The sequence below is a fragment of the Theobroma cacao genome, chromosome 5, assembly GCF_053813885.1.
Source record: "Theobroma cacao isolate CCN51 chromosome 5, ASM5381388v1, whole genome shotgun sequence".
Lineage (NCBI taxonomy): Eukaryota > Viridiplantae > Streptophyta > Magnoliopsida > Malvales > Malvaceae > Theobroma > Theobroma cacao.
Genome location: NC_142643.1, coordinates 38,397,937 through 38,411,049, shown reverse-complemented (window position 1 = coordinate 38,411,049; position 13,113 = coordinate 38,397,937). Strand labels below are relative to the sequence as shown.

The 13,113-nt window shown below is 37.6% G+C and overlaps 3 protein-coding genes across 3 annotated transcripts; 1 reads left to right on the top strand and 2 right to left on the bottom strand.

Annotated features, from left to right (window-relative positions):
- Nucleotides 1–93: 93 nt before the first annotated feature.
- On the top strand, nt 94–762 carry LOC18599319 (large ribosomal subunit protein uL24z). The gene has a single exon (XM_007029245.3). The coding sequence runs from the start codon at nt 187–189 to the stop codon at nt 625–627; it is 441 nt and encodes a 146-aa protein (XP_007029307.1). The 5' UTR covers nt 94–186; the 3' UTR covers nt 628–762.
- A 4,603-nt stretch (nt 763–5,365) lies between these two features.
- LOC18599316 (adenine phosphoribosyltransferase-like protein, putative (DUF2358)) lies at nt 5,366–9,335 on the bottom strand. The gene is given in 8 exon segments (XM_007029239.3): nt 5,366–5,618; nt 5,620–5,688; nt 5,784–5,862; nt 6,485–6,531; nt 7,791–7,873; nt 8,492–8,557; nt 8,844–8,953; nt 9,071–9,335. Coding segments are annotated over 8 exon segments (684 nt in total). The 5' UTR covers nt 9,280–9,335; the 3' UTR covers nt 5,366–5,597.
- A 1,252-nt stretch (nt 9,336–10,587) lies between these two features.
- On the bottom strand, nt 10,588–13,104 carry LOC18599315 (protein SIEVE ELEMENT OCCLUSION B-like). Its single transcript, XM_018120867.2, has 7 exons — nt 12,898–13,104; nt 12,678–12,791; nt 11,985–12,412; nt 11,761–11,876; nt 11,425–11,534; nt 10,855–11,309; nt 10,588–10,730 (listed from the first exon to the last, which is right to left on the bottom strand). The coding sequence occupies exons 1-6, from the start codon at nt 13,054–13,056 to the stop codon at nt 10,878–10,880; spliced, it is 1,359 nt and encodes a 452-aa protein (XP_017976356.2). The 5' UTR covers nt 13,057–13,104; the 3' UTR covers nt 10,588–10,730; nt 10,855–10,877.
- Between the last annotated feature and the right edge of the window lie 9 nt (nt 13,105–13,113).

Here is a 13,113-nt window from a genome sequence, read left to right as displayed (position 1 = left end):
AAAAAAAAGAAGTCCGTAAGCAAACTGGGCTTAATACGAAGCCCACAAGCCCATCCAAAAATAAAAACCCTAGTCTGACGCCCTCACACGCACCCCTTAAAATCTCAGAAACCTAATCTTCATTTTCCATCCTTGAGCCTTCTCAGAGAAGAGAGGAAGCGAGAAACCCTTAAACAAAGTAAAAAAATGAAGTACAATCCTCGCGTCTCCTCTTCTCGGCGCAAGAACCGGAAGGCCCATTTCACGGCGCCGTCAAGCGTCCGCCGCATCCTAATGAGCGCGCCACTCTCCTCCGACCTCCGGTCCAAATACAACGTCCGCTCCATGCCGGTTCGCAAGGACGACGAGGTCCAAGTCGTTCGCGGAACCTACAAAGGCCGTGAAGGGAAAGTGGTTCAGGTTTACCGTCGCAAATGGGTCATCCACATTGAGCGAATCACTCGTGAGAAAGTTAATGGGTCCACCGTTAATGTGGGAATCAACCCTTCGAAGGTTGTGATCACGAAGCTGAGGCTGGATAAGGATCGGAAGAGTTTGTTGGATCGGAAGGCGAAAGGAAGGGCAGCGGCCGATAAGGATAAGGGTACTAAGTTTACAGCTGAGGATATTATGCAGAGCGTTGACTGAGTGAGAGGTTTTTAGGGTTTTGTTGGAATTTCTGATGTGTTTTTTTTTTAAAAAAATTATAATGTCATTTGGGATTTTTAGACTTTATTGTCAACTTTGTGATGGCTTAATGTTATGTTTTAATTTCTGTGACAATGGTGGTCTTCGTTCTCTGGGGTGATTCTATTTTATTTTGTTCTGTGTTTTTTCTTTTCAATTCTGTGTTTTGAATTGAGGTGATGAAATTAGTGAAGGGAAGTTAAGTGCTTGAATTGCAAATAGTTATCTAATTGGCCAATTTATTGTGTGATTTGGGTTCTTTATGTTATGCTCTGTTGTAATTAAGGTTCTTTATTCTATGGAAATAATTAACTAGTAGGTCAATTTAGATATAGCATTGTTTGTCATGGATTTTCAAGTCTTACTGTTTCTCTGTCTTGTTGGTTTAATTTTGAAACATATGAAAATGGGTAGCCATGATGAGAATATTTGATTGGATCACAGATTGAGTTCAGTTAGTCAATGGTGAAGATTAAGATTGGATGAGTTTCGATTGAAAGGGCAATTAGTTTAAACTAGGTTGCAGTTCCAGCATATGCTATTGCTTGCATGCCCAAATATTTAGTGTTGGTATTATGAGATAGGATGAGTGATGCTTGCAAGTCACTCTTCTCTTTGTTTCCGAAGGAGAAGCATGGTAGGCAGTATTGGTTATTGACTAGGTGAAGGTGGGGCACTATCTGATTCTTAGAGAAAATGTAGTATTAACTTATGTATATCTTTTAGGATGTTGATTAGCTTGATGTGTAGCAATGGTTATGATCGGGTGGAGTTCTGGATGCTTACACTGTTTTTATTAAAAAGAAATGAAAAAGCTCTGTATTGTGCTGTTGGCTACAAGTTTGAGGATATTTTCCATAGATTGTTCTGAATCTGAATGCCTTTTTAGTTAAGTTGAGAACAGTGCAGTGGCACAGACTGAGTAACCTAGTATAACAATGTCCTGTATGATAAATGTATATGCATTTTAGTCAATTGTTTTGTATTACCAACTTCCTAGACCTTGATTGTTGACAGCTACTATGTAGTTCATGCATGTAAGCAGCAACTGCATTGGTTTTGTCTTTAAAGAGCCATTTGTTTTGATGGGACACCTTTTGAACATTTTATTCTTTTCAGCTGAGTAGCTTCATATGCTTTCTTTCTTTGGCAACCTCAACCTGTTGTGCCGATTTTTCTCATTCTTGGCTTTCTTATTTGGGTAAACATATTTTGACCACTGTTTTACACAAAACATGTTGCAATTTTATGGGCAGGATGTTTCTAACAAATGTGACTACAAGTAAAACTAGTGCCCAACTATGTATACTTTGTGAAGATTTATTTTTGAAGCAAGCTAAACTCAGAACCTTGATGCTCTGTTGGCAATGCTTTGATATAACTTTATCAAATTTGAAATGCAAAATGTGGTGTTTTGAGTCTTGAAATTACGTTGCATCTCCTTGCCGCTTTGTGTGCATCAGTGCGAGAAATACATGCACAGTTGGATAAGCGGGTTTGGTTGAATGTATACTTTAAAACATTTTAAAGACACAAAGCTGTACCCAAACAAACATTTAGAAAATAAAAGGAACAAGAAAATAGGGATGAAATTAGTAGATGGGCTTGGTTGTACACGAGCAAATTCCTCTTTGTAACGAATGCTTGCATGAAAATCATTTATTAATCTTTTCATGAACAGAAGATTAAAACAGGCATGAAAACTGCAGTTATAATTCTCTCTGTACCAGCATTGATGGGCGCCTTACGATGTATTAGTTGGGAAAACAAAACCTGGCCACAATTTCAGTTATACCAAAACCACCAGATCCTGAATTGTCAGCTGAGACTATAATCCAGGGCTTCTAAATATCCTCGAGAGCAAGGAGAAGAGAAAGGGACTGCAAATAGGACACAAGGCCACCATCTTTGGAATACGGAGCAGGCCTTCTGCGCTTTGCTTTTCTTTTTCTTCTTCTGCTTCGGTGGTTGAAGGACAACTCTGATCAGGCTGCCTTCACATTCTGCTGCGTTTTGGAACTGCAGTCAATATAAGCAGATGAACCAATCAGCTTTCTCAGCTCCTCTCCCGGGGCTGCAGAAATGAGCATAGCTCCAGCATGATCAATCAAGAACTGCTTACCGTCCCCAAGATCAAGCTTAGTCCCAACAAGAATTATTATTGGAACACCAGAGGCATAATGTTTCAACTCCGGAATCCACTTCTTTATATTCTTTAATCTAGATATTATGTATACCATACATTTTGGCTTTAGCCAACTTACCATCAATTTTTGTGCAATCAGTGAATGAGTGAGGATAAAATCCAAAGCGGCTCCTTGGACTGTTTCAATTGCTACATTCCCTATGATTTATCCAAAGAAACATGCAAAATCTTTGTGTTTGGAACACCAGTTACACAGTGGAGCTAAAACATGCATACAGGAAAAAAATTATGAGTGCTAATGGAATAATTAAATTAACACAATTTGATTTGGCAAATGTAGTGAAACAAAAAGAAGCTAATACTGACCCTGAGAACTAAGTGATTGCAAAAATGCAATTCCGAGCAAGGAAAGTCTATCGCACATAGACATGAATAAGGCATTTAATTAAGTGAAATCAACATTAGTGTGAACTTTAACCAGCATTTAACTACATACCCAAAACGAGAAGCACATGAAATCAGCTCATAGCTGTAGCATATATACTGCAATACAGACAAACTCAAGAAAAGAGTTATTCTCATAATGGGCAAAACGCGAAGTATTTGTTATGGATTAACAACTAATCAAGTTGCATTAATTAATATCAAGAGTGCCCAAGTTAAATCTGTAAAAACCCTGTCACCTTAACCAAAAAAATTAAGCCTGCAATCACTGGGAAGCTATCGTAATGAGTGCAGTATTACCATGCAGGCAGGTTCTAGGCGGTGCTTAATTTAAATTCCTCAGTCCCACTAAACTTTCCATCAAAGGATGAGCTTGACTTGGTGAACCAGGGAGCTACAGTTGCCCGTTGGACTTCTGGCTGGAGCTGAAGAAGAAGCGTTGCTTGCCTTTCATGAATGGAAGCTGAGAATGAGAAGACCAATAACCCCACGTGGCCAGCAGTCAACTTAGGGAGATAAGAGGAAACTCTCTTAATCGAAGACCAATCCCAGAAGCTTCTGCATGCCTGCCGCGTAAATTATTTAAAAAAAAAAATCCAAGATTAATTTCTTTTTTTTTTTTAAAAAAAAAGTGGCGTTGTTCTTAAGCAGTCTTTTGTTTCCTATATAAATAAATAAAATCACTACTCTGCTGTAACTCTTACTTCCAGCATCAAGGAAACGAAAAACAGTATCACTCTTCTCATCAAACCTTCACAATGTATTCCCTAGGCGTGGTTTTTGATCCTTCTGATCGAGACATCGTTTCCCACTATCTCCCCATGTTGATTTCTGGTGAATCAATGAGCAGTTTAGGTGATTTGCAGTACGTGATTGGTTTTGAAGACATCTATTCCACCAAACCAAGTGTCTTTTTTGATGTTAACAACGGGAATGGTCTTCCCTTCTTGAAAAGCAACCAGCGATTCATCTTCACCCACCGTCAGAGGATTTCCAAGAAGAACGCAAATGGAAAACGACCTAGAAGGATTCTTGAAAGTCATCATTACGACGAAAAGCTAGGAGTTGGAGACAGTGGTGGATATTGGAGATCTTCAACCGCTGAGAAGCCTATACTTGATGAGCAGCGAAAGGAAATAGGGTTCGTCAGAACCCTTAACTTTTTTGAGTTCGAGGATGCGAAAAAAAGTCGAAAGGATGCCACCAAAACTAGGTGGTTAATGCATGAGTATCGTCTTCCCGGAGACACGTTCCAAGAATGGGTTATCTGCAAGATCAAAGACACCTCTCGTTCTCCACATGATGACTATTCTGATTCTATTTGGGAGAAAGAGTTGTTCGGAAAATTATTGTTGCCGCATTCAGATGAGAATCATGATCATCAAGACGAATATCAGTCTCAGATTCAGTCATCTACTGTTTTTAATGATGGAAATCTACCAAGTTTTGAAGTTGATCAGCTACTAGATGATGACCCTTTTAAAGAGGTGGACCAGCTATTGGAGATCAACGACGACAATCAGATTCAAACTCAGTCATCCACCGTTTTTAATAACGGAAACCTACCGCGTTATGAAGTTGATCAACTACTGTATGCACATGAGAAGGAAGTATCAAAAGATGATGACCCTTTTAAGGAAGTGGACCAGCTATTGGAGATCAACGACGACGATCAGATTGCTGATTACCCCTTCAAGGAGATGGAGCAGTTACTGGGAATGAACGACAATGATCCGATTGCTGACGTAGATGAGGCATTGGCCACGATGAATTCCTATTATTTGCAGGATTTACTCGGCTAGATTCAATCGAAATAATTTTACTTTTGTTCTTTTGTCTAGAATTGATTCTTTTTGTTTTCTTCTTTCAAGTTGTAAAGATCTTTTTCATGAGTTGAAATGAATAGAATGTTATTATCATTGATTATCAACTACTTTGGATTTATTTTTTAAACTGGTTCTACCTGTTTGAATATTTGAGTAAAATTTGGTACTCTGACACAATATTCAACTGCAACTCATTGTTGCATGTTGGTGTGCATCTGTAGAAGATGATGAATCATTGTCAACTAGAAAACAAAATGCATAACAGAAGGAAAGCCGAGGAAAATCGCATGAAGCTAAGCTTTCATTTATGTAGAGGCAAAATATATATAGAGCTCGTGTTCGATATATAATCAGAACAAAAGATAGTGGGAGGTAGCCATTAATTATGAGCAAGAAGCAGTACCCAACCAAAATTTAAAACAAATGAAATAATTTAAGCTCTACTTTGGAAATCCTACCAGCAACTGATAATTACATATATAGCAACTTGATTTCTCGTGGTAAATATATTATGCTCAATCATTTGGCCTTCCAAAAACTAGGGGTGAATATCTGACCAACTGCTTCCAGTGCAGAGACATTCCAACTCTCAGCATGCCTAACAATCTGCAAGTAAAATCATCTCAGTGAACAATCATAAATGATGACATTCATGGCATACAGAGTAAATCCACTAAAGAGAAATAAAAATTCTAACTCACCGTAAACTTTTGGCCCAATTCATAGAAAGTGCTTCCATCGATTGAAATAAGAGGCTTCCAGGGAAGCTTCAGGAAAGTTCTGTAAATAAGATACAACTAGTTTAAAGTGAATAAAAAAAGAAATGCCAGGTGATAGCCAAGAACATATCAAGCTTGACAGAAGCAAATAAAACTACTTTTTTAATTCTATACCATTCTAAACCAAGAAAAAACAACAATTGGACCATATTCAAAGGGAGTCACTAAGGCATAACACACAAGATAATTGAAAATAACTCAACTAGATAGTAAAAATGTTCCTTGTAACCTGCAGTTTCGCACAGCGATGGAAGTATTTTAGGCAGCCACCATCTCTATCATGATTCTCAAGCGTTTTAAGTGAAATTATTTTTCTAAACAACAATTATTTAAAAAAGTTCAGTTTTAAAGTACCTCCAGGAGGAATCGGAGAACAGCTAACTTAAATGGTTTTATGCTGTAAAATGTTTTATTTTTCTTTTTCTGTGAAATATGTTTTTCTACAATAAAATGGTTAGTGCCTAAAAAGATTTAGGTTGCAGTGTAAAGTGAACCATAAGCTGTTCACTGACAATAGAATAACTTCAAATCCTAGTTCTTAAGCAACCCAACTTTCCTCGAGTATTCAGACTAATGGATCCTGCTGTGAATGCAAAACCAGATACTTAATGTCGGTGAAGCACCTTAATCTCCAAGTTGCCAGCACAAAGTTTGTTTCCACCTTGACACCCTGCACATAAAGCCAAATTATCAGCCACTATCCATATTATTAAAATCAAAATAGGCCTGGCAGCAGAAAGACATTGGGAGAGGCAAGGAAGCAATGCAATAATGCAATATAAATAGATTTGTTCTTCTGTTCAATCTTTGTGTTTCTGTTAAGAGTTGTGAGTTGCCAGAGAGAATAAAAGCACAATGCCTCTTTATAGACATATTTTAAAGTTTACAACACTAAGTTCCAAATATATTTAAGGTAGAGAGCATCCTTCTCTTAGACCTATAAGACGTAGTATGTGCTTAAGAGCTCCTTGATATCCATTTGGTAAGTTGAAATATTGCTGCAGGTGGTTCAACAAGGGTGAATCTTAGCAATTAAGACATAAATGTACCTTCAGAAGCCAAGCTCAAACACATTTTCTGCCTTAAGTTCAGCCATGAGCTCCCTGGATTTCAAATGGTAACGGTTGCCTACGCATTAAGGAAAGGAGGGCTCTTGGAAGGCCTAAAACAGGTCAAGTTAAGGAAACATATAAAAGCCTGCTAAGTAGGCAATCTTTAAACACCTAAGTTTGAATCTAATCATACCAGATAACATGATGAGAAACCACTAAAAATGGTTTACACCTCAGACCAAATAGATATTGCTAAGATAAGCACTTCCATAGCTAGAACTAATATGCCAAATCCTTTCTTCTCAATTTTAGGAGAAAGAAAACTGCATATTATTCTCCTAAAATCTTAGTTCACCTACCACGTTGGCCCAATACCAAGACAGGGAAGCTTCCTCTATTAGTGAGGAAGCACCTAGGCAAACACACCTAGACAAATCTAGGAAATAGTTGAAATAGTAATACGGCTGGGTTGGTAAGTATTTGCAGAAGATATTCTGTTCCTGAGATGCTGTATGATATACTAATATCATTTTGGGGGTAAAATGCATTTACATCTTAAAAAGGGTTCTACAACCACCTATTGAAGACATTCAATATAGACTCATAAAATCACACAATTCTTTTATCCAGTCAATTAGTTATGTCCTATAAATATCACATCACACTATCTTTTAATACAAAATTATGACTAGAACACATATATGTCAACCACAAAATTTTCAACCACTATCTCAAATGAAGCAACCTGCTTTAACATGAACTAAATATAAATAATCTTTTATGAAGAGAATTATATATATTCACTTATAGAAGTTTACGCCCACATTCAGCTAATCTGCATTCAGTTGAGTCAATTTGAATCATAGAGAATGACTACCTTCTCAATCTTTTGTAATCCAATCGAAGGGTTGTCAAAGAAAGGAACAAGCAATTTCAAGTTGCGAGAATACAGCTCCTTGCCTGGATTACCAAAGACCATAAATGTTAGTTGATCTCCCTCCTTTAAAAGATAGTGAAACCTATTTGTCATGGCGATTGAAGCATCAAATATCAGTATGTAAGCATCATGCATGCATATGAGAGTGAGATGCCAAGTAGCTTTATCTAAGTTTATTACTAAACCTACTGCCTGAAAATTTAACCACAAGAGAGGTTAATTTTATTTTTTGAGTGGTTTTCTTACATTTCATACAGAAAAACTAAAAGATGTCAATAAAACATAAAGAAGAAAATAGAAACAGCAAAAGTTGATTGAATCCAGTGAGACTACAGGAATGAAATCCTCTCTAAAGACCAAAAGTGGAGGTAATAACATCCACCATGATGAGATGGTAGTTAGAAGTGGTTGAATATGGTATGATTGAGATTAATAATGACAAACCAAAAAGAAAAAAAAAAGAGGGAGAAAAATTTGAAGTCTTTTTCTACATTCGCTGATAAGTTTAGTAAAAAGTAGGGTCATAATGAAAAGGAATTGAATGCCACAAACACAATGTAAGTACACCATAAACATGCACAACATATAAAGGAAGAAACAGTGGTGAAAGTGCTAATTGTAATCAGTCTTATTCGTCTAACCTCGGAATCTAATAGTTGGATCCTCAAAGATACAATCTTCAGCATAAATTGCAGAAGTAAAATTCCCTACTTCCACACGGGAGAAACGGGAAAAATCAGTAAGTATAAAAAACATACATGTTGAAGCAGATAGTATAAGTTTAGCAAATTAATTGAAGCAGCTACTCCAGGAAACTTAACAAAGACTGCAATCTTATTAGTTTGAGTTAAGTAACAGACCATCTCTAATAAACGATTAACATACATTAATTGGGTTGACTCAAGCTCTCATTGGTCATTAATTAAACCATTTCTAATTGCAATTAAAATAGAATTACAATTAAAATAAGCAAATTGAAATGCAAAAGGGTACCTGTAACAAAGTAAGCATTCTCATAATCAGATTTGAGGATCCTTAAAACTTCATCAACATCAGAAACTGAAATTCCCTCTCTCTCCCTAGTGCATAGTCCATCATCAACTCTTCAAGATGTTAAGATAAACAAACAAAATTATCAGATCATTCTAATTTTCGCTTTTCCTTTTCCTTTCCAGCATTTTCTCGGGAACCAAACGGAAAAAGAAAATAAAGTCCGTTACCTGTATTTGGTGGAAGAAGAAAAGAGTCTTAGCAACTCTGTAACACCGCTCACTGCCAATCTTAAAATCTGAGGAGTTTTGGTTTTCTTTTCATTTTCCGGTGCAACTGAGCAGCACCGTGCGCCGTGGGCTCTCTGTAAATTTAACGGTGATTGAGTGGTCGTCCGGTTGACACGTGGAATCAGGTTTGGACAACCAATTCCCGCCATTTCTAACTGAACCTTCCCCCTCTGTCTCTCTATTCCTTTTTTTTTCCTATTTTATCTTCTGCATATCTAAGGTTGTACATTTAAAATATGCCACGTCAGGAATGTGAAATGACAATAATAACCTCACCTTGGAGGGCACCAGAACGTATGGAATTATCTTCGTTGTCCATTATCTTTTATGGAAACATCTTTGTTGTCAGGGTTTAATTGTGCTTTCAATATATGGAAGTTTGATCTCTTATTAAAAAAAGTGATTGTCGAAAAAAGATAAAATATTTGAAAAAGTTTTTAAATTATTTAAAAAATTTTAAATAAATTTTTATTTTTTTATTATATTAAATTAAATTTTTATATTTTTATTTTAAATTAAATAAACAATTATAATTAATAGTGGACTAATTATGGGAACCCACTTTTTCTCTTATTTTTGTTGTCTGAAATATCATTTTACTATACTGCTTTATATAAGTTGGACAAATATAGGTGTTGTGTCAAATTAAAGCAAATCACAAAAATAAAAGAACAAGTAGAGTACTAGATTCTAGTCCTGATTTGTGCATCGAATGATTTTTTAATATGATCAAATATATCAATATGAATTAATTAGGATGAAGTGGAAGGTTGTGAAGAATTGGACCAGCATACTTATTATTTGATCAATCTTAGAGCACACTTCAAGCAGTCCCCACTCTTTACCAGCCAGATGTGCTGATAAGTGGTGAGGATATTATTATAATTATAATTATTAAAGCAGCTAGCAAATACAGTTATTAGCAACAAACACCAAGGGTAATCCTTATTTCATCATCATCTTTATCAGTACTAGGTCCTTCCCAAACTCGTAAAATGCTTGCTTACAGGGCGCGGCAGCGATACGTGTAATGCATCTCCATTTCACGGCCACACTGATCACAGCACATCTTCCCCGGGACTTCCGAGTCGATCAAAGGCAGTTGAAGGACGCAGCTATGTGGGATGTCTTGTTCTTCCATGTAATAGTTGAGTCCTTCAAGGAAACCATGCCTTTTAGCATAGGTTTCCAAATCACCGTGTTTCGATATGATAGCTCGAGCTGTTTCTCCGTCCATTCTGACTTTCACATCGGGTCCCTTACAGAATAAAGCCCATCCCCGATCACCGCCATCGTAGGAAAGAATTTTCATCACCTCCTGCATGAAGGGATCATCTTTAGTCAAGGTCTTGCCCTGTCTCATTTTTGTGTAAAGGTACAACATGCTCTGCAGTCGAGCCCAAAAGTGCCTCTCCGATTTGATAACGCGCAAGTCGCGAATCACCTTTTCTGTCCAATCCTTGTCGTTGTTCTTGCCCACGTAAACCATTTCTACGGACTCTCCAATCCTTGCAAGAACAAATTTCAATCCGGTATTGAACTCCCGGATCCAGTCAATACTTCCGCCACCATACAAGCATATGAGTTTCCCTTCCACAATCTGATACAGTGCATGGAGTTGGCATCAAGAATTAAACACAATTAGAACTAATAGGACATATCGAAGCAGAAAAAGCTTATAGGACTATGTTATATATGCAAGGAACTGAGGGTGGATCATTTACCCATTGTTGTAATTCTGGATCAATCAGATCATCAACAAGGAATCAAGTCTCCAATGGTATCTTTTTCGCCAGAGATCTTTCACTTTCTCAGCAGTGAAAGGAACAGCCTCATTCCCCCATGTCCACAACATAGGGAGTGCACTTTGGCATGTCACCTTACCTTCTGGAGTCAAAACCACCGCGATTTGATTCTTAATAAAATGCCAAACCTCCTTGATGTATTTAATGACCGCTGGGTCAAGAATGGCGGGCACATCAGTATACCATTTCATGGATGATTTCAACTCCACGAACTTCTTCTTATCATACAGCCCGTCCACAACTGGGAGCCATACCACCTCATAGCCCTCTCCCTTCAGGTACAACTCATTAAGAACTGTAATCTCTCCGAGGGAGATGTCAAGGTCTGATATGAGGAATAGCACATGCTTGCTTCTCAGTTTTTCAATATCAACCTGTTTGTATCCAGCAGAAATTTACTACTGTTATGCATCCACTTTGAAACAAGACTAGAAAAATTGCAATGCACTCGGAAAGAGATCCCGGTGTTAATGGAGGACAAAAGCCAACCTTATCCATGTTGCCATGGCAAAGGAATCTGTTGAGAATTTCCACGATGTCTCGTCCAGATCTTTGCATAAGTTCCAGCAGGCTTTGATAAGCATCTTCCATCTCCTTCCCTGCATCACGTTGTGAAATTTTTTGTAGTAAAAAGAGTTTTTGTGGTAATTAATTCTTGTTATATTTCCCATAGAAATGATCTTATTTGCATACCTAGAATAATTTTGGAAAGTCGAAATTCGATTTAAAATTTCTTAAATTGTGCAAAAATCAAAATTAGAAATAATGTATAAGACGGAAGAAGCAGTAAATATACCTAAATATATATAAAAGACAAGGACTCACCAATATACTCTTTGCAACGCTTCAAGTGATACATAAGGATCTTACTTATCTCGCTGACTTCAGTTTCCAAGTGAGCTACCAATGTTTTCCCTTTCTCCATGCTTAATGCAGTGCTCCTGAAATCAAAAGTAATTAAAAGATTCGCTAACTAGCCAACGGCCATTGATTTGTAAAATCTTATTATTGCATGCATTAAGAAATGTAGCTGTTGATATAGAGCTTACTTATTTCTCCGGCCTATAAGGCTTGCAATTTGTACAACACTGTGAATAGTCCAATATGCAGCCCGAATGATTTCCAACTTGGCTTCTGAGATTGGCGACGTGTCTTTTGAAAAATACCAAGGGTGTACCTTCATCATGAACTTAGCATTGCAGCTTGCTAAGTTCCTAATGGCCTGGATGAGTTTACCAACCTCAGATCCCAGTAGGTCAAGACGGTCGATTTCCGGAACTTGCCTGAGCAAAGCCACAGAAGTGGCTAGCGAATTTGTATTGCCGCGCTGAAGAAGCAGCCAAGACTCCCCAAGATTCGCAGTAAAAGCAGCTAAGGCTAGCACCACTTTTGTGTTCCATGAATAGGTTTTAAGCGTTTCCAGCAGCTTCATAGTCGTTGCATGTGCATTTTCTCCTTCTGAGCAATTGCATGAGAACTACAAAATAGACCAACACAAAGTTATATCATCAGTTCATCATCACCATGGTGAATTGCACTCTTTTTCATCGACATATTGGATAAAATTTATCATATGTACGTCAATTTGACTAAATGTCATGTGTTCGGTTCTGTTTATATTTTGCTGATATATATTCTAACATGAATGAGGCAATGTAGTCCCAATTACCTCTATGACTGCAAGAGCAATCAACAATCAAAAGAGTTAAAACGTTAATAGCGGGCAGGCAACAAACACAAACCTCGCCAGAGACATTACGGATATCAGCCAATATTGATTCGAGCATGCTATGATCAAATGCAGGCGGCAGGCTGGTGCTGCCCTTGGAGGTAACCCTGCGTCCACGTGCAGTACCCTACAGCAATTCGAAAAAGCTTATCAAATATTCTAAACACCAACAACCATTTTGATAAACTAAAGTGAACATTAAATCCCAAATAAGGATAGCAACTAGGACGTACTTTGATATCTCCTTCAACGTCATCCAAAATTTTCGTCATAGAGAGGAGAATGGGCTTGACATCAACATCTCGCTGGTCGTCATTGGCATGAGTTGCACGAATTTCATCCAACAGTTGGACCGATGTCTTTGAGGACAGGAATGCAGACGGTGTTTCCATCGTTGGAATAATGTGGCAATCGAGGAGCAATTTAGTGTATAATGCAAAGGGCACTTA